The sequence below is a fragment of the Mixophyes fleayi genome, chromosome 4 (genome assembly GCF_038048845.1).
Source record: "Mixophyes fleayi isolate aMixFle1 chromosome 4, aMixFle1.hap1, whole genome shotgun sequence".
Classification (NCBI taxonomy): domain Eukaryota; kingdom Metazoa; phylum Chordata; class Amphibia; order Anura; family Limnodynastidae; genus Mixophyes; species Mixophyes fleayi.
This window is the reverse complement of record NC_134405.1, coordinates 172,915,597-172,936,749: the sequence shown is the minus strand read 5'-3', so window position 1 is coordinate 172,936,749 and position 21,153 is coordinate 172,915,597. Positions and strand designations below refer to the sequence as shown.

The 21,153-nt window shown below is 37.5% G+C and overlaps 1 protein-coding gene across 6 annotated transcripts in view; it reads right to left on the bottom strand.

Moving 5' to 3' along the window:
- The window catches only part of TBC1D22A (TBC1 domain family member 22A), a 470,079-nt gene that overhangs the window by 245,324 nt on the left and 203,602 nt on the right, over positions 1–21,153 (bottom strand). For 4 of the 6 annotated variants that reach the window (XM_075208865.1, XM_075208862.1, XM_075208868.1 and 1 more), the window contains exon 9: positions 16,945–17,057. In XM_075208865.1, coding sequence (XP_075064966.1) covers positions 16,945–17,057 — 113 coding nt within the window. The remainder of the gene's footprint in view (positions 1–16,944; positions 17,058–21,153) is intronic. The other 2 variants (XM_075208864.1, XM_075208867.1) reach the window with 1 other exon arrangement.

Here is a 21,153-nt window from a genome sequence, read left to right as displayed (position 1 = left end):
TCTTAACTAAATGGTTCATGCTTTATAACGCTCATTAGCGGGCCAAACTTGACAGCTTTTTGTTTACCATAAGAATTGCAGATTTTTATTTCGATGCTCAAGATTTTGTCAATACTGTAAGCTCTTACAGTATACCTACCCAATCAGTTTAATCAATTTGTATAGCACACTATTGTTTTTAAAATGTACTCCATCAGTACCAATGAACGTTAACTCGTAGTATAAAGACAAAATAATTTACTTTAGTTTTTATGACATACATATTTTGCATAACTCTAGGTTCTCTTCTCACTAAGGTGTCTCCTTGATGTCCCAACATTTCCTCAAACTCAATTTGGCCAAATCTGAACTTCGAGCCCTCCCACACTCAAGAGACTCCCCCCTCTCCTATTCTCTCCATCTCTATTGGTACTACCAACTAGGGATGTGCACCGGCCACTTTTGGTGTCTCGTGTTTTGGATTCGGATTTGCTTGAGGTTTTGGGTTCGGATTTGTTTTGCAAAACACCTGACGAAAGATTTTGGTTCGGATTTAAGGTTTTGGATTCGGATTTATTTTGAAAAAAACATAAAAAGTGCTAAAAACCAGTTTTGTGTTTTTATTTTCACTCCTACGCTATTATTAACCTCAATAACATTCAATAACAATCATTTCCACTAATTTCCAGTCTATTCTGAACACCTCACAATATTGTTTTTAGGCCAAAAGGTTGCACCGAGGTAGCTTGAGCACATAATGCCAAAAAAAGAGGTACAAGATGGAATTGTTCTGGGCCCTCCCTCCCACCCCTCGCGAGATTCGACGTGAGACTTGGACAACAGAGCCTTGTTTTCAATTTTTTGGCCGCCGGAAATATCCGAACAGTGCTCGGATCCCGTTCGGATCCGCACTGTTCGGGTGGGCTCGGATTAGCGGAATCCGAGCCTGCTCATCTCTACTACCAACGTCTCTTCTTACCACATGCAATGCTTGGGTGTCACCCTCGACTCCTCCCTCTCCTTCATTCCCAAAGTACAATCCCTTGCCCAATGCTAGCGCTTCCGCAATATAGCCTGGATCAGGATATTCCTCTCCACTGATGCCACCAAAACTGTCATCCACTCTCTGCTCGTCTCCCGCCTTGATTACTGCAATCTCCTCCTTACTAGTCTACCCGACACCAATCTCGCTTCTCTTCAGTCCATTCTCAATGCTGGAGACTGAGTAATCTTCGCCATTCGCCGATCTTCATCTGCCACCCCTCTCTGTCAATCTCTACACTGGCTCCCCCTCCAATACAGAATCTTTTTCAAAATTCTCATCCTCACCTATAATGCCCTCTCTAACTCCACTGCTCTTTACCTCTCGAACCTCATTTTAATTAATACTTTGTCTCGCCCTTTATGGTCAGACGACTGCCATCTCACCTCCCATCTGGTCACCACGTCTCACTCCCGCATTCAGGATTTCTCCCGTGCTGCCCCCCTTCTCTGGAATAATCTCCCTCATTCTATCAGGCTTTCCCCAGCCTGAAAATCTACAAATGATCCCTTAAAACATATCAGATCAGGGAAGCCTACCATTCCTTTGTATTCTTCCTCCACTTCTATTTGCTCTTGTTCATCTCTCCCTCAGAGTTCCAAACCTCTCACCTAATCTCCCCACTCTGTGTCACCTGTCAGTCCACCCCCCTCCCCTCTAGATTATAAGCTCCCTTGAGCAGGGCCCTCTTATCCTCTTCCTCTTGTTTACATTTGCCTTCAGCTTTCCAGTCTCTTTTCTACACCTCAACACTTCACTCCTGCCTCTCCTCTTTCCCCTTGCCTTTGCTACTCCAGCACTGCCCTGACACTGTTAGTGACACCCACACTGTTCGGTACAGGGTCTGCCTCCTTTAGTTCACTCCTCCCTCCCTTTCCCATTTTCTCTGTTATGGAATTCACTTTTACTCTTTGACCTGTGTGACTGCTCTCAGCTCAGTTTGTATTTATTGTCCTTTGTTTCTGTATTACCCTGTATGCAGTGTTCTATTTTGTCCTATGCTTTGTGCAGCACTTTTGTGACGCCTCATAAATAACATTCAGTGACATTTTATGACAATTATGCTTTCTTCAACAATGGATTTTCTTTTTCTCACCAACTCATAAAGCACAGAATTGTGAGGTGTTCTGACTATAGCCGAGCCATGGACATTTTTAACAACTCTGCTATTCAACGCAAACTCTGTTAGAGAAGCCACAGGACACTAGGTGATCTGCCTAGCAAGTGACCTTTTTGCACAGATGTTCAGTTTTGGAGAATGGCTTGTTCTCGAAATTTACAGTTGTGTCATACTGTCCATTTGTTTATGATTAATTTGATGGAGGATATTAAAAGGCTTTGAATTTAATATATGTTCTCTGATTAGTGCTTTACATTAACCTTTTCTAGATTTTGCATTAAATGTTCTTTGATCTTCATGATGAAGCCCTTGTTTGGAAACGTGCTTGCCAAATATGGGGCCTCTCAAAGACAGCTGTATTTACTTTTAAATCAATTGAAACAATTTAATGTTGAAGTTTTAAAGCTCTACAGCTGTTTTGTTTATTTGCTTGGCATTACATATATTTTGGATGAATCATTAATAACCATTCCTGATTAAATCCATTTTCAATTAAGAGAAGGAAGGAAAATGTTAATGCTACTGGATGCTGCAGCCTTCAAAAGTGGTAATATGTAATAACAAAAACATTCCATAACTTTAGGTAAAAATATAAGCTATACTATAAAACATTCCTCCAAGAGTTTAACGGCTGTTAAACTTGAAACACAAATACATTTGAAAAATGCAATATACTGTAAAAGACTGACATAATACAATGTGTTTACTGCAAGATGACAAAGCCATTGAATACATTCAATAGTAATATCTGTTTGCTTTTTATCCTTACAGGAAATTAAACTACAGAGATTGAGACTTTGCATCCGATTATACTGAAGACCGATTTGTCAACTGCCTGCCATTACAAAGTGCTTCATGTTGACAATATGGTCTCTGAGATTCTGTTTGAATAAACTCTAGGTAAGATTTCAAGGCATTTAATTTTAAAATAAATATCAGTTGCTTTCCAAGGCCCTCACTAGGGGACCAAACTTTTCCTTTCATTAGCCTGGGTACATATCAGAGTTTTTTCAGCCGATTATCGAGTCAATCACACGATAAACGACCGTCTGGCCAGATATCACATTAGTGTGTACGACCCAACAATGAATGATTATCATTTCAAAGTACATTGAATTGTTCTATTTGATTTTTAAACCAAACTAAAAATCTCGTTCAACGATGTAACAATGTTGCAGTGTGTATGCATTTACGACCAGCAGATCTCTATAGAGTGTGCAGTGTTACGAACTTTTCAGTTGACGTTTATGACAGATGAGGAACACAGTTCTGAATGTAAATCTTGTAAAACATGTTTAGCGCGTCCACATGAATCGCCATGCTGACTGGGACCCTATTTTTTTTTTCAGTCATTGGTAATATTGTTAACAATATTGCATCGGGAGAAATTTTTGTAGTGTGTACCCAGCCTTAGAAGTAATAGATCATGAAGTCCTTATTACAACTCCTTACGTTTGTGTACACATAATGAGATTAAAAAATAAAACAGCATAAAGCTTTATGCAGCCAAACATTAGAAGACATAACTATCTAATCATGGACCAAACTGCTCCTAAACAGTGCAAATGCAATGTATTCACTGTTCTAATCGCTAGGAAAGAAATGAAGAGGAAAATGTACTTATGGTTGCAAAGCGTTCATTACTTAAAATAACCCTAAGCATGTGTGTTAAAATTATCTTGATGTTTTGACGTGGTGGCAATAAACAATTGTTAGGATCCTGTGATGCAATATTCTCTTCAAATTGTCCCTTCTTGTTCAAAAGTTCCCATTTATTCTAATAATTTGAATGAGCTTTGTTTTCAGTAGGTAGCCTTAGTACTTAAAATTAGAGTCTCTGAAAACAATATTTTAAAATAGGCGTTATAAAATATGGTTCTAAACAATAAGTTAGTAGGAATATGCAGGTATCCAGTTTTTAAAGTCTGGTTATCACATAAGTGAACATAATAAGCACATTAATAAAGGACAATTGTTACATTAAGAGGTCTCACAAGAAAAGTAGTAGGGTTCACAGAATTTCTCTATTAAGCATTTTGTTGCTAGGAGTCCTTGTCTCAGGCCATATCACATACCCTTTTTTTGCACCTTAGATACAAATATGCTGTAGTGGGATCACTTATTACAGTAAGAATTGACAAGATTTTCTCAGCTCCCTGGTACCCTGCTGGTCTCTAGGTGACAGTTGGCTGTTTCAATCCACTGATGATAAGCTGCAGCAAACATTCTCAGCCACGCTAAATGAAGTTCTTTTTACGTCTATTACCTTACTAATGTGATCTTAAACAAACCAAAAATCCCTAGCATTTTCTAGAAACCTAAAACATCCTAGTTTTAAAATAACAAAAATAGCTATTCCAAATGGTTTTATTTCAAGCTTTTTTTTTATTAAATGCTTTTGCATACATAAAATGATATACAATCACAAAGTATATTTACTAATAAGCAGCTGTTGTCTTCGTATTGAAAATATTAATAATGCATGATAGCTTGTTTAACCACTTCATGAGAAGAAAGATTTTTTTTTTCCCATATAAAGACGAAACCAGAAAGGATTGTACTATTATTATTGGTCTTTATTTATATAGCACCAGAACATGCCATGGAGTAGTACAGTAGGATGTTACACAATATATATATATATATATATGTATATATATATATATATATATATATATATATATATATATATATATATATATATATATATACACACACACACATATATATATATATATATATATATATATATATATATATATATATATATATATATATATATATACACATATATATACATACAAGCTAACCCGTGCATGATATTGCATTCTAGTCAAATCAAGCTACTTAAGGTGTTAAAAAGGTTCTTGTCATGCAGGCCTCATCAGGGGAAGAGCGTTACTTCCCGACGCAAGCGCCCTTTTTTAACGTGGTTTTGTCCACGTCACCACCTCATAATTTTTCTCCATCACCTCATCCTTCATCTTCATCGCCACATCCTTCATCAAGCTACTTAAGGTGTTAAAAACTCCCCACTGTCACCCCTGGCAACCACCAACCACTCCCAACTGTCACTTCTCCTTCAAGAAATATATAGGTCAGTGTATAACTCTGCCCAGCAGGTGGCGCTGCAGCTTGGTTTTTTTTCCGCACACGCCACTAGGCATTTATATAGTAGATATACACATACAGATAGATATATAGATATATATATACACACACTAATAAAATATATATATATATATATATGATTTATATTTATTCGTTAAAATATTAATAAAGTTGGCTGGTATACAGTGATACACTATATCGCCTATTGTATTGTATTTACTGTAAAACTAGTCTAAATATCCACTTTGTCCCCTATATACAATATATGAGAGAGAGAGAGATTTTAAATTGTTGCTTACATTAACTACCTAAATAAATAATATTCAAATAGTTAAAACCTAAGGTTTAAGTGATACACTTTGGAAATGCTTTACTGTCATTTTATACTATTTTAATATAGTTCCCCCCCATACAATTGTCCGGTTAATCAATTATTCTCATCAGCATTGTTACTTTTAAACTGCAATTCTGCTTCTGTTCATTGTTAAATTGTCACTCTATTTGTCCTGTTCCCTATGGCAGTATATAAAATGCAACAACGTGCAGGACATTATTTGCTGCCCTGCAGCTGTCTGTAAGCATTAGGGACCAGATACCTAATTGCAGTTAATACCAGACTTAGAACCCCACAGAGTTTCAACTCTTTTCCCCATCATTAAGTTCTTAGTGCCTCAGTCCAGATTTCTCAGCAAGACAGAAATGCAAAATCTGTCAATGTTTACAGTGGGTGCCCCAAACTAGTGGCTCCATGTTGATAATACATACAAAGCTTTATTATGTATTCACATTTTTTTACTCCAAGCATTGCAGTGAAGATGGTCTCATTTTAAAGAACATCTAATTATTCATTGAATTATTAACATCTTTGCCTATGCTTGACTTACAATGAGGACATTTCTTGAAATTCCATTTTAGTATATTTACAACATAATGCATAAAAAGTATAAACTCTCATACTGATCTGGAATATGCTTGGCTGGACAAGCTAGAAGCTCATTTACACTAATGAGACTTATAGTATACAAACAGAAGAAACAGGGATGCAATTCATATCAGAAGCACTAGAGAACAGAGATGTAATCTAGAAATTATGGAAATTATTGGTGATAACAGTAATGTACCTGTATTCTGCAAGCTGGATAATGGCCTAAGGTGTAAAAGTTAATATTTATAACTTGCATGTGTATACTGAACACATAGAATTAGTGCAACTGGATCACTGATAAATAACTTTTGGTATAAATTTATTTAAAGGAAATAGCGCAGGCCGCTTATTTATATGAATTGCCAATGCCTTTATTTTTAATATTGTGTATATTTTGAGATAGAAAATCGTTATTTCTGAGACCAGGGGAGAAAATGTGTTTTTTCTGTTTAGCCTCTCTAGAGGAAATGCATATTGCATATGTCTGATGTATATATCTGATACAATGAGCCTTTGGTGTATTGTGATGTGGGGAAGTGGCTTGTTTTGGGTTTTTGTTGTTCTGTGGGAATGTGTATTCGGCGACTGTCTTAAGTAGTCATGCCAATCATACCTTTTGACTTGCTAGTGGGTCTCCTGCCTCTGAAATAAGATCCAGGAAATCACAGCAAGGTTTTTAAGAATTTTATAGCTAAGTATAAATATTAGTGGCTTTGCAATGCATGTAATTCCATGTTTTAGTAAACAGGGTTACATCTTGATTCTAAAAATAGCCTGTGTCCAAATATGTATAAAATGCACTGACATGTACACTGAAATGTATTCTTCTGATTTCAACTGACCTGATCACTGGGACCTTTAACCAGTGACAGCAATTAAACATCTTGTTTCAAGACCTGCTTGGAAACATCTTCAATATTGCTGTAATCCTGTGACTTGCCGATTAGACCCTAAAATCTAATCCGTTCTCCGGCTTTCTGAGGTTTGGACCCAAGCTTTTCCAGTACCACCGTTCTGCCTGCCTCCCATGCAGCCCTGGTTAGTGTGATTGGCCAGGGGGGGATCTATCCACAGCAACCCTGATCTATAGTGAGAGGTCTGGCGTACCAGCCCGGGTACAGCAGCAATGAGGTACACTAGCAGCGTCAGTTACCCAGAAGGAACATGGTTCTGAGTGCCATAGAAGTAGCTCAGTGGTGGCAGCATTGTAAGCCCCTCCTACTGCGGCAAGAGAACGCATTTGGGATAACAAAAGGGAATGGTGGCAAAGTAAGCCCAGCCGGTTCCCAACAACAGACAAGGGTGGCATAGGCGGTCCATCCTGTCACAATTAGTATGCCGTGTATTGGTAGATATTTAGTGTGTATGATAGGACAAAAATGTTAGACTGTATGGTATGGACTATGCACAAGTTTAATTCTCAACATAACAGCCTCATGAGCACAATAAATAGCCTTGTGTGTAGCATAACCACCTCAAGTCCACCAAACACTCTTATGCCTCTAATACAATGAACTGTATTAAACATACATGTCATGCTCAATCTCAAACAGCATAACATCAATTATGCCCATCACAGTCCTTCGCTAAACATATACTGCCTCATGCCCACTGCATACATACATATATATATATATATATATATATATATATATATATACATACACACACACATATATATGCATACATCTTTCTCTCTGTATCTTTATCTCTCTCCCTATATCTATACCCACACACATACATATACACCTTCCAGGGTGTGATTTTTAACCTGTATTTAGCTAAACTGCAAGAAAAATCTATCCTGAGTTGTGTATATGGAAAGAAGAGAATTATACCAACACTGTGCCCAGAAACATGCAATGAAAAATAGAGAACATTTCGTACACTGAATGTGCTCATAACAGTATCTGTGCATCTCTTGCGGACAAACTATGACAGAAAGACAAATCACCTCTTTATACTTCCAGAAGGTGCAAGGCAAGGTAAAGCTCCTTCCAAAAACACGTTTGCAAGATGGATTACAGAGGTCCTTTCACAAGCTTATGAGAGAAAATATTGTCGGCACACTCCACAAGAGTAGTAGCGACTTCCTAGCGTCACAGAGTGAAGGCTTCCGCAGAAGAACTCTGCAAAGAATTAGGATAGTCATCGATCCATCCAGTTTCCAGGCACTATCTAGCATAACTTCAGAGGACACTTCGTTTAGAAGTAAGATTTTGCTAGCAGTTGATCAATAAGTTCATTTTATGTACATCCACTGATCAGTGCTCATGTGATTTATTCTGCCTGCCCCTCTCCATGTAATTGATTGCTTGGGTATATTCAATTTGTGGGGCTGCCATGGAGTATGAAAAGGAAATATGCAAATTATGTTTACTTGATGATTTTTTTTTTCCTTGAAGAACACCATGGCAGAACCAACATAACCCTATGTCCTTGTCTTATATTTGGCAATGGCAGCTTAGGAAGTCACTCAAATAGACAAGGAAGGAAAGGAGGAGCAATATTAAATACTGAACCTTCCAGGTGTCAACTTTTCTTCTCTTTCTCAACCCCATTTGTGGGGCTGCCATGGATTTCTTCAAGGTAAACACAATTTGTATACTTCTTCACCTTATAGTGTTTTGCACTGTTATTTATTTAGCCACAGAAACATTAATACTAAGTAAATCTTAAATAAGATAGAAATTAATACAATTATCAATATATTTACTGTGTTTACAATCATACTTTCAAGATGGTCACATGAAAGGAGCTCTATTCAGAAAAATATGGAACTTATCTAAAATCACTGGCCTAACATTACTCGATGTGCAGACCAAAACATATTATTTTGCGTATTCAAAATCAGAAAGAGACCAATTATACTTTCATCTGTTTTGGTGGAAAGTCTGGTTGGCCAATGACTGCATCTGTGGGTGCATAGTGCAACTTGTCATCTAGTTGTTATTCCCACAATCAATATCTATGGAAAACATTTGGCAATTTGAAGGATGTGTTAAAAGACTAGGGGGTAAGTGTATCAAAGTGCGATTTTGCAACTCCAGCGATTTTCTCGGGAGAGTTGAAACTCGCAGATGTATGAAGCTGAGATTTCATGCAAAATCGCCAGAGTTCTGCTTCTGTCAAAATCGCTATTTGCAAAATCGCCAGAGATCAAACTCCCGACTGTTTGCCACTGGAGCTATACAAGTCTCCAATATATGTAGCTGCGAGTTAGCAAACTCAGGAGAGTTTGCTTCAAAACACGCCAGATACAACACGCTGCTTGATAGCAGCGTGTTGTAGAAACACATCACTGTTACACTGCCCTGGCAGAAAGGACCAGCCCAGTGCTGATAGCAGTAGGGCTCTTCCTACTACCCCTGGCCTGTGGGTAGTAAGGTAATAACGGCGCAAAAGAGTTAAAATAATAAACAGATGCCATTTTGTTTTGTGGAAGTACAAGTCCCAGCCAGCCAGGTTGCCAAAAACAGTGTGGCCATGCTGCTGCTTGTATAACTACAAGCACCAGCATACCCACGGCAGCCAGGGCATGTTGGCACTTGGAGAACCACAAATGCCAACATGCCCTGACACCCCTGGCTTGCTGGAAACTGTAGTTCCACAAAAAAAAAAGTTAAATAAACAACAACACCCTAGTAAACACCACACACATTTATTAAAAATAAAAAACCCACAATAAACACACTAACCACCCTCATTTACACCACATCTATTTAATAAAAATAAAAACACCCCAAATACTCAACAAAGATGTCTTCTTTCTTCTCCAAAAGCTCCGTGCTTGCCCCGGTCCCAGAATATTTATACTTCCAAAAGTTTATCCTTGGGCAATCTCTTCTGTACTTCGCCTTCGCCCAGAAGGGGCCCCTTGTTGATAGAAGTCGTCTTTGCTTTGGCCAGGAGGGCCTCATATTTGTAATTCCCACGACTCTTTAATCTTGATTGTAGAAAAATAAAAAAACTGTGGACCCGACGCTAACACCTCCTACCTAGAAGGACGTCCGGTACGCAATGAACTTACGTTCTTTGCACAAGCTCTAACTACTGTATTATGTGATTTTCCCACGCTAGTGGGGAAATCACCTAATACAGTAAATAGAGCTTACGCAAGTAACATAGCTCATTGCGCATGCACTACGCTACTTGCGTAAGCTGTAATACTGTAAATACAGCTTACGCAAGTAGCGTAGCACATGCGCAATGTATGACAGGGGCAGTGTAACAGTGATGTGTTTAAAACTCACTACTACAACACAGGAGTTTGCCAAACACAGGAGTTAGCTAATCTCGGGAGTGTTTACATCGCCCAAAATCGCCAGAGATGACCAGCGATTTTGAACATCAGTGTCAAAATTGCAGCTTGATACATTTCAGTTTTTTTTCTCAAAACTCGCGCGATTTTCCGCGATTTAAACACGCTGGCAAACTCACACTTTGATACATTTACCCCTAGATCTGTCTGGATGTGGCCAACAGTTCTCCAAAATTCTGACAAAAAAAAAAAATCAGAGGTTTGTTTTTTTGTTTTTTTTATAAATTATTTAACATCAGTATTGCATCTCAATTCAGACATTTTCTTAATCAGGTATTACTATACTGTCAGTAAAACATATTTTTAAGCTTTAACATAATATGCTAAGTGTCTCTGCAGTTAGTAATGTCCAATTATTAAAATCACTAGAGCTCTGCACCTTCCAAATGCCCACGTTTTAACTGAAAACAAAAAAAAATTGCACCGATTTCATTATTCTGTTTTTATTGCAGAAAAGGCTACCAATTAACAAGGTAGCACATGTGCGGCTATACAGAGGTTTGAGAGGAAAGTATAAGTTACCTAGAAGAACAAAAGGAGTTTACCCAAGTCAGATAGAACAGCTTTATACTTTGAATGCTTTTGTACCAATTTACTAATGCCTCAGTGGAAAAAAAATCTTTTAAGTCCAGAGCTCATTAGCCAAGTAAATGGAACAACATTTAATTATGTGCATTTGGTTAATTCACAGCACTAAAGAGAAATCAATATTAGATTGTAATGATGCTGCATGAAACTCTGTTTAACCTGATCAAAGGGGAGAAAACCATAGTAGTTTCAGCTATGGCAGGTACACAGATGGAAGATTCTAATTATCAGTATTATTGAGCCATGCTTGGAGCTATTAAAATATACTAAGCATAGAGCAATCATAAACAAGCTGGCAAAATAACTTGAAGATAATTTTCCTTATCATAAAACATACCAAGTTTAACCAGTAAAAAAACATTCTTGGTAATTTCTTACAAATTGGCTTATATTTAGCAATATTGCATTTTATATCTAAGGGTAATTAAACATACACATCATACCCAATCAAATTTCTATAGGGAAAAAAAATGACAACATAAAGTCATATTCATGAATTGAACATTAAACAATAAGTACAAAATTTTTTTGAAAGTTTACTACCTAAATAACTTCACCAAGGACACTATCAATTTCTGTGTATAGGGCCCTTGTCATTCAGGACAACCCTCAATCAATGTGAGCAGTGAAAAAGATGGATGGCTGTTTTTCTTTACAGTGTAGCAAAATGAAAATCTCAATGTCATTATAATTTCACTTTGTAGGTGCTGTCGATAATATATTGAATCAGTTTGTTATGATTCTAGCGGTTTACATTTTTTTTAAACAATATAGAGGAAAGTCAATCTTTGTCAATTAACAAAAGGACATTGTTAAAAAGACAGGTTTTTCTTAATAAAAAGATTTATATTCAATTGCACTGATGGATAAAAAAATACATGACAAAAAATCATGCCATTAATTTAAATACTAAATGGCTGGGAATATCCTAAATAAAACACATGGGCAGAAAACTCATCTTGACAAAACGGTCTATAGGTAGCTTTACAGTTAATATCCACCATTACAACAGTCACTTGCAAAACATTTAGCATTAAATGGTGCCATCTTTTTATGTAGAGCCTATATCAATTATTATCCTGCAGGAAAATGCATACCATGGGAGGAGTGGGAGAGTGCGCAGTGTGCTCTTCCTCCTTCCTCTGTGGGCAGGAGGGAGAGCGGTAGATAGTAAAAGTAAGCAAGAGTGGGGAGGTGTGAAAGGTCTAATGGGCACTTTGGGAAGGTATGATGAGCATGTAAGGGACACGTGGGTAGGCCTTAGGGAAATGTGGGCAGATTTGGGGGGCATGTGAAGAGGTCTGAGGGCCGTGTGGGGTGTTTTTGAGTACATGTGAAATAGGAGGCCTTTTGGGGGTCTGAGTGCATGTGAGTACATTTTGTGACAAGTGGGAGTATGAGAGCATGTGGGGCTATTATGGAGTAAGTGGGAGGTCTGAGCAGCAAGTGGTAGAATTTTGTATCATGTGAGTGGCACATGGGAGCATTCTGGGATGAAGATGTGGGCGTCCCAATGTAGTTTTTGGTTTTTTGCTTTCTTTCTATTCTTGAAGAGCCCTTGAAATATATATCAGGCTGCCCATCAGGTATCGTGTAACCACGATACATATAAGGGCATTGTATGGAGATGGAAAAGAAGGAAAGCAGGAAGCGGTAGGGTATATTTACAGCTTACATTGCATCAATAGTGCATTGGAGTCAGTGTATTGAATGACAGGTGGACATTGTGATGCACAAAGTATCAGGAAGGTTCATCCCTCCATCTTCATGGCCACTAGCTTTGAGAGTTTGTTACTTGTCTGGAAAAGTAGTTGAAGAGAGCTATCCCCATTTTCATATTTGGATTGTATTTAATGCTTAGGCAGTTTCTTGGGTATTAGAGAGCTGCTTTTAAAAGGTGCCAGTGACTAACTAGTCTAACGTTTTTCATATTAATAAGAACAATATATTTATGTATTTGTTTATACTATAAAACAAGTTATGTACATTAACTTTTTAAGCATCTAATACACTCTTATGCCCCTTAACCACTGATGTAAAAAAACATGCTTCTACTAGCTACTGGTTCCAATGACTCCATACCTATTTGTGCTTGCAAGTGGTGGCACAACATCATCTTTTGAACACGGGCCTACTTTAGCACTGTTATCCATTGACTATACCCCTTCCCCCGTAACCACAAGTGTTTTTACCTCCATGGCCGCTTACGACATGAGGTTTTTTTTTGTTTAACACCAGTGGGTAACTAGTCTAACTAATACAAGAATATCTTGGATCTATGCATGCGATATGCATAGTAATTAGGTTGAAATTGTACAAAATGAAGGGAAACAAATATTGTACATTACAAGAATCTGCTTAACAAAAGCAAAAGGTCCAATTTTTGGTCATGCAAATTAGCAAATTTCTTGTTCCTGTCACTTCTACACTTATTTTCGGGAAAGGGCAAGGAATTAACACGTGATCATATGAATATCTACATTTACTAAATACTTTTTCAATTTAGTTACTACATTAAAGCAAGAAAATCACATTTTACTGCTTAAACGAAACTAAAACTAAGGACATAAATATACATGTGTTGAATTATCACACCATCTAATGTGTTAAGCTGTACATTCTGTGAATGTCTGAATGGCAACCGCTCTAGAAATACATTTGTGTTTCCTCTCTATGTCCTGCATTTGCAGAGCATTCAATTGAACTACGTGTGTATATTGCAGCGTATGTCACTCTAGGATAGCAGTGTGAATAAAGTAGAAAACATTGTGTATTCACCATTATGCTACAGCTTGTGATAGATTCAATCACAGATACCATTAGTACGTGACATGGTATATTACTTAGAGCGGATATCTCTTTTCCTATACTGTAGAGCTGGCAGCAGGTTGCAAGCCAGACAGAATGAGTTACTGGCTCTTTAGAAGCCACTTATTGCAACCGACAATAGCTTTAGGGCAATCTATGTAAAGCAATGGCACACTTTTATGTGCACACACTTTACACACAGAATCTTGATGTCTGCAGTTTAATCATTGTGTGATGCTTAGGAGATTGGAATAGCATTGAGGAGCCAGGAAGGACATGGTTGGACTTTTAATTCACAAAATACAGCACATGAGAATCTGAAAAGTCTTCAACTAGATGATATTAAGATTTAAAACTAATAAAAGTAGAATTTGTATGTTTGCATTGACAAATAAATTAGAAATATCTTAAAAAATTTGGTCATTTCTGAAAATCGTGTTTGACATAAGAAATGTGGTGACTGATATCACCCTTCCCCTCAAACACACATGCTACCTCACAAATGTTTTTATTAGTAGTTTTATAACAATGCATACAAAAACGTAGTAACAGACAAATATTCAAGGCAGCAAAAACATATATACAAACATGAATTATTAACATTCTTGTGGCTAAATGGATGCAAATTCACACAGACATGTTCCAAAGTCTAGTGAAAAGCCTTCCCAGAAAAATGGAGGCTATTATAGAGGAGACTGTTACAGCAGCAAAGGTAGGAACAGCTCCATATTAATGCCCATGGTTTGGAAATGAGATTTTCAACAATAACATATGGTGTGATGTTCAGGTATCCTAATCAGGGCCGGATTAACCCGAGGTCTAACTGGGCTATAGCCCAGGGGCCTCAGGCATCCAGGGGGCCCTTCAAAGTCCGCAGCAGCATTATTGATCGGTCCGGGGGCGGGGGCGCCCCCAGCCCGATCAATGCTGCTGAGCACTGTCAGTCCAGTCTTCCGTCCCCGGCGCTCAGTACTCTGCTTACTGAGGAGATCTCGCGAGTGAACTGTCGCGAGATCTCCTCAGTAAGGAGCATACAGCGCGCCGGGGACGGAGGACTGGACTGATAGGTAAGCGCTTTGGGGGGGGGGGGGGGGGGCCCTCACGGGGGATGGAGGCGGGCGGCTCACAATGGGGGCCTCACAGGGGAATGGAGGCGCCCTTAGCCCAGGGGCCTCCATTCCCTTAATCCGGGACTGATCCTAATAAATCATGTGGCTGCAGAAAATACTTAAAAATGTGTGTTGATGAGACAGGTTAATGTAAAGGTACAAAAGTATACATGAAGTTTACTTAGCTATCACTCATATCTAACTTTACCAAAGTCAATCTTACATCATTTAGAATGATAAAAATAAAGATACAAGTCCATAAAGTGAAACCAGATAATTTTGCACGCGAAAAAAATCCTTCCTGACCCCATGCAGGGCAATCATATTATTTACCTGCATAAAACATCCTGTATATTTTGTTCATTATAATTTCATTGCCTTTTCACTACAACATTTTAATCAAAATTTTTGCTAGTTAGTTAAATCATCAAAACCACTGACTTTTTTTCCTTAAGCCAGCAATCTAATGAAAACATGGTGCATTTTTTTTTTACAAAAATCACTGTCAGGCTATGACAAGAAGCTTGCCGATTACTATTTTTCTTTAGTTTGTTTCTTCAGTCTGATATTCATGATATATAATTCTGAACAGTGTCATGTGACTACCAAAGTCACATGGCACATGATGTTGTGAGTATAGAGGCTTTGGAACTTCCCTCTCTGCTCTGTGGAAGGTAAAACATTCTACTACCATCACATGATACGCTGAGAGCTGTTTCTGTGTATGTGTGACTGGCAGCAATACTCATCTGACCAACAGAGAGATCTTGAAAAGGAAATAATGACTTGAAGGAGGACAGCTAAGATGCATGCTTAAAATGTGCTTAACTTGCTATTTAAAGAAAGAAACATTTGTTTAAAAATATGAAATCCTAACACAAGAGACCTTAATTTGTTTGATGGTTCTCTACTTTTGCCAGCAATAAAAGGTTCAAAATTAAGTGGACCTTATAAAAACCAGTTCAATTAGCTTTAATAGTGCTAAAAATACTTGAAATAGGTCAGCACTGTCTTATAGACATAACCAAAGTTCTATTCAAATGCAGAAGCGTCTTCCCCTTTCAGAATCAGAGGCAAGCAGGGTTCAGTTCAAATGTTGTATGTCATAGTAGGAGTGTAAGGAAATTAATGAAACAGTTTCTGGAACCCTCACTGGCTCCCCAGGCTGTCACTGACATATAGAACCAGTGTTGAGAATGCTCTCTGGAGCCGACACAGATACGTCCACGTCGTATTTAAAGAGGCACAGGCTTCTCAGAGAAGGGAATGTAACAAATTTTAAGTCATCCTCGTTTACAACATATAGAAATATTATTTTGCGGATAGTCTCATTTTACTTCACTAACACTGGCTCAAATTGTTTCTGTTATTGAGCAGAAGTAACACTTTTCAGCGTCTATTTGATCAAACATTAATTTAACATATTTGTAATTGTAACTATTAAAGCGATTACTAAATCAAAGTTCAAACCTTGGATCTATCTCAGACAAAAATATTCTATGTTCTATTTTGAGAAGCAAAGACAGTTTATCATCCGTTGTGCTTAAAACATATACTGCTTTTCAGTAATGTCAGAAGAATCCTCTCATGGGATAGATCTCCAAAATGTAACCTCAAATTACCTTCAAACACTCAATCAGATGCAATGCAAGTGACTGCAGTCTTTACTAATATCTTGGGACTGAAGACAATATCCCAGGGGATCAAAACCCATACCCTAAGTTACACTGTGCATGAAGGTTTGTAAGTGAGCACATCCGTCATTTTTATAAGTCAGCAGTAATATTAAAATGTAGACATATTTCCTCAATGGATCAGATATTCCCCTCATGCATTTATTTTTCAGCTATGCATTTATTCTCCTCAGACTCCCAGCAGTAGCTTAAATGTATAAATATATCAGTTATACAGAATGCATGAGGACAGGGGGAATCAATTTACCTGAATGCCATCAAGCAACTTGCTCATGCACCAGTAACTGTCAGCTTCAATGTTCCGGAGCACCTCTTCCGGCAGACTGGAAACATCAACATTTTCCACTTCTTCTTCTTCTGCTAAAATGTAGAGAGAAGACGGAGTAATCAGAGTGTGTGGCAATTCATAAAGCAAGTTTATGTCTAGTAACATACAAATCTGAATGATCACTCACAAATGTCAATATATAACTTATGTCAGATAGAACAAGGCTAGGACTACCTGTTTAACTACTTAATCATCAGGGGAGATTGCCTCTTCATAATTAGAACTTAATTGTAAGTTTTGGAGATGCATCAGTTTCACAAGGAATAAGTTTCCTATGTTTTAGTATATTCAAGCTAGCTTTATATAGTTATTTGGGGATGGGTAGGGTTTCGTTTATTAGCATACTGTCGTAAATACCTTTTTATCCTAAGGTATTTATATAATCAAAATGGGTGGAAAATATAAAACAACTTTTAGATAATTAGCGCAACCTCAGAATTAATCCCACAATATCTACTAGTTTCTTGAGAGCATAGGGATACCAAACATGTACTTTCCACAAGTAAGTTATGATGGAATTATACTTTTAAGATATAGTGATATTGCACACAAAGCAACCCAGTGAACAAATCCTTGCAGCTGGAAAAATAGGGAACAGAGGCGGGAGTGGGTCAACGTAAAAATACTGTATTTTTTCTAGTTTTAGAAGCAGATGTATTTTGTGACATGCATAGAAAAATACACCAATGTAACAGGGAATGGGTGACATCATTTAGGTGGGCTTGGAAAGGACACATAAGGGAAATAAGCGCAATTTTTTAAGCTCTATTTTTAATTTATTGTAATCATTTGTATTTTGGGCTGCCATCAGAGACAACCTGATCCATATAACTACCCCCTATACTTTGGTAGCAATGGGGTAAAGAGCTATGTAACCGTAATCAACAACCCAGAAACCATTACTTTGATGTACTGTCTGGTTCCAGGATTTATTGGAGGAGCCCTCAATGTGACATCACTTTATACATCTTTTTAAAATTATATCTCAGATTTAATGAAAGTCTGTAGTGAGTTGCACCATAACGTTAGGACGGTACACAAATAGAGGTTAATCTACAATAGTCATTGAGCATTCAGATAGCGAATACATGCAATTAAAATCACCTTTGAAACAGAGGCATATATAGAGGGTCCAGAGACCGCAAAGTAATTAGCCAAGTATGTGGCTCAAACCTATGGAAATATATATGAACAACAATTTATTACCTACATAGGTAAACCCATTAAAATAATATATGACTGCAAAATATATCACAATCTTAAAATGTAACCATCAATGTATAAGATTAGCAGGCTGAAGAAAGTCTCTTAGTGCACTTAAAACGAAATATTGGTGATTTAATGCAGAAAATTTTCTGCGTGGTGTTTAACAAAGCCCATCTACTTGCTGTTTTAAGTTGCCAACAAAGTTCTTATTGATGTATATATACGGCGCTTAAAGGGATAGTTGGTAATGCAAAATTCCTTTCTAAGATGATCAGAAGTCAGTTTCACAGTGAAAAGCACAATCAGTATCTGTTCCTGTCTGGCATCTGTGGTGAGGAGACACCAGACAGGAAAAAGTGTCCTAACACGTTTCATCACTATTGGTGACATTTTCAAAGGGAGGTGTCTTGGAATGTACTAGCTCATGTTTTTATTTACAATTCCTGACATACTGGTCCTGGGGCATAGGAGTATTGAAAACAAGAATGTTTGTCCCTTCAATATACTCCTCATTTGCACTAATACATCGCTGTAGTTTTGTTTTCCACTAGTCGAAGGCATCGAGCAAATAAAATTCTATTACCTGTTTCAACATATCTGCCGTTTTCTTCTTTACAGCATCAACTGACTCAAAATGTGTCCCTTTAAAACTGATTTAACTTTTGGGAAAAGATAAAAATCGCAAAGTGCTAAATTGGACGAATGTGGAGGATGTTCAAGTGTAGTAATGTGTTTTTCGGTCAAAAACTGCTTCACAGAAAGTGCTGTGTGAGCAGGTGCATTGTCCTGGTGAGGAAAGAAACCATTTTTCCACAGTTGCAGCCGTTTCTTTCTGACTCTTTCTCTCAGCTTTTGCAAAACTTCCTTATAATAATGCTGATTGACTGCTGTGCCTTCTGGAACCCATTCTTCCAAAATTACACCCTAGATATCGAAAAAAACAATGAGCATTGCTTTGAATTTTGACTTGCTTTGACAAGCTTTTTTCATTCTTGGTGATAACGGTGTTTTCCAGTGCATTGACTGTCTTTTGGTTTCACGATCGTACTGGAAGATCCAGATCTCATCACAAGTGATTACTTTGTGAAAAAAGTTTGGATCTGTATCAAGTTGCTGCAGAATGTCAACACAACTTTCCTTGCGACATTCTTTTTGCTCTGGTGTAAGAACCCTTGGGACCATCTTTGTACAAACTTTCGTCATGGGAAGATCCTCACGCAAAATTTTCCATACGTTGTCATTGCCAATGTTCACAGATTCAGCTATCATTCGAACACTGAGTTGGCGGTCTTTTACAACAATCTGACTGATTTTTTCTACATTTTCTTCGGTTCTTGAAGTGCAAGGTCATCTTCGACATTCTCATGTCTCTTTTGTGACACTCAAACACACGTGTACGAGACAGGCAGTCATCCCCATAGGCCGTAGTAAGCATTTCAAAACATTCTGTTGGTGTTTTGTGCAATTTTACTAAACATTTCAAATTGACACGTCGTTCAACTTTTAAATTGGTGTTTGGGGTGGATCCACTGAGGAAACAATTACAGGCCTTGGGTTATAGAGGTCTGATCTTTCGAATGTATTCATGTCTTCTGTATGAATCCACTGCAGATGATTTGGATGGTTTGAGGAATCAGTGGGAAATAGATATTGGCCCTTTATCAGACAAGGAGTGGGGAATGGTTACAGACAGTACTAAAGGTTATACTTCATCATTAAAATTTCAACAAATACAGGTGTTTATCTTACACAGGGCCTACTTTACCCCTATTAGATTGGCAAAATTTTGCCCGGATGTTACCCCTAACTGTCCGAAATGCAATTCGATCAATGCTAACTTTTGGCACCTTCTATGGGAGTGTTCATGTATACAAATCTTCTGGCGAAGGATCAGGAGATATATTCAGGTTACTGGAATTGAAGTGTCTCTTAGTTCACCGGCCACTTGTCTCTTTGGGCTCCGATTGAAGGGGAAAGTTAATAAACTGACAAAAATGTACATTTCACAGTTATTGATGTTGGCTAAGGTCTGTATAGCGAGGCTGTGGTTGGCCCCGACAAGTCCCACGGTTAAAAATTGGAAGGTACTGGTCAATACCACCAGAAGGAACGAGAGATTTGTTTATACTAGCAGACAGGCTCTGAAGGAATTTGAGAATATATGGTACAGATGGTTAGAGTCTCCATTCTATCCTGTGTCATCTAGTACAGATGCTCTATTTACTTAAATGTATGGCTACCGCAGTTCTTATAATAAGTATCTGAGTCCATGTAATAAACCATGCATGTGTAACATACTTATGTATAAGCATTTACGATGTATGATCCTGAATGAATATAGCACATTTATTATTATTATGCTTTATTGTAATCTTGTAAATTCCGTCATTTAATTCTGATATGTATGCGGTTGTTTTGCTTTTCTTTTTGTTGTTTGGTATGTTTATATCTTAAAAAATTTCAATAAAAATACTGGATTTAAAAAAAAAAATAAAAAAATCAAATTGACACGTTGTTCAACTTTTAAACCTAGCATTTTTTCGGCACTCTACAGAAAACACAACCAAACTAAATGGCGACTCACAATCAACTGAACGTCACAGAGTGTTGCAGCTTGTCATGCAGGTTCAGACCGGTTCAAGGTTACTACGTATGCAGTTATAACCGGTTCTGACTGCTTTGTTTACTAGGTGGAATCACATTTTTTATATATATGTATATATATTATACACACTGCATACATGTAATCTGAATCGTATACAAAACAGTTATTAATGTGAAATTCATAAAAGAAATATAAAATATAACTGATGGTCACAACAAAAGGCAACAATAATATAGGCATGTATTGCTCATCTATCATAAAGCACAATACTCTATTTAAATGTAATCCTGGGAAATCATATATCAGTTATTTATGAT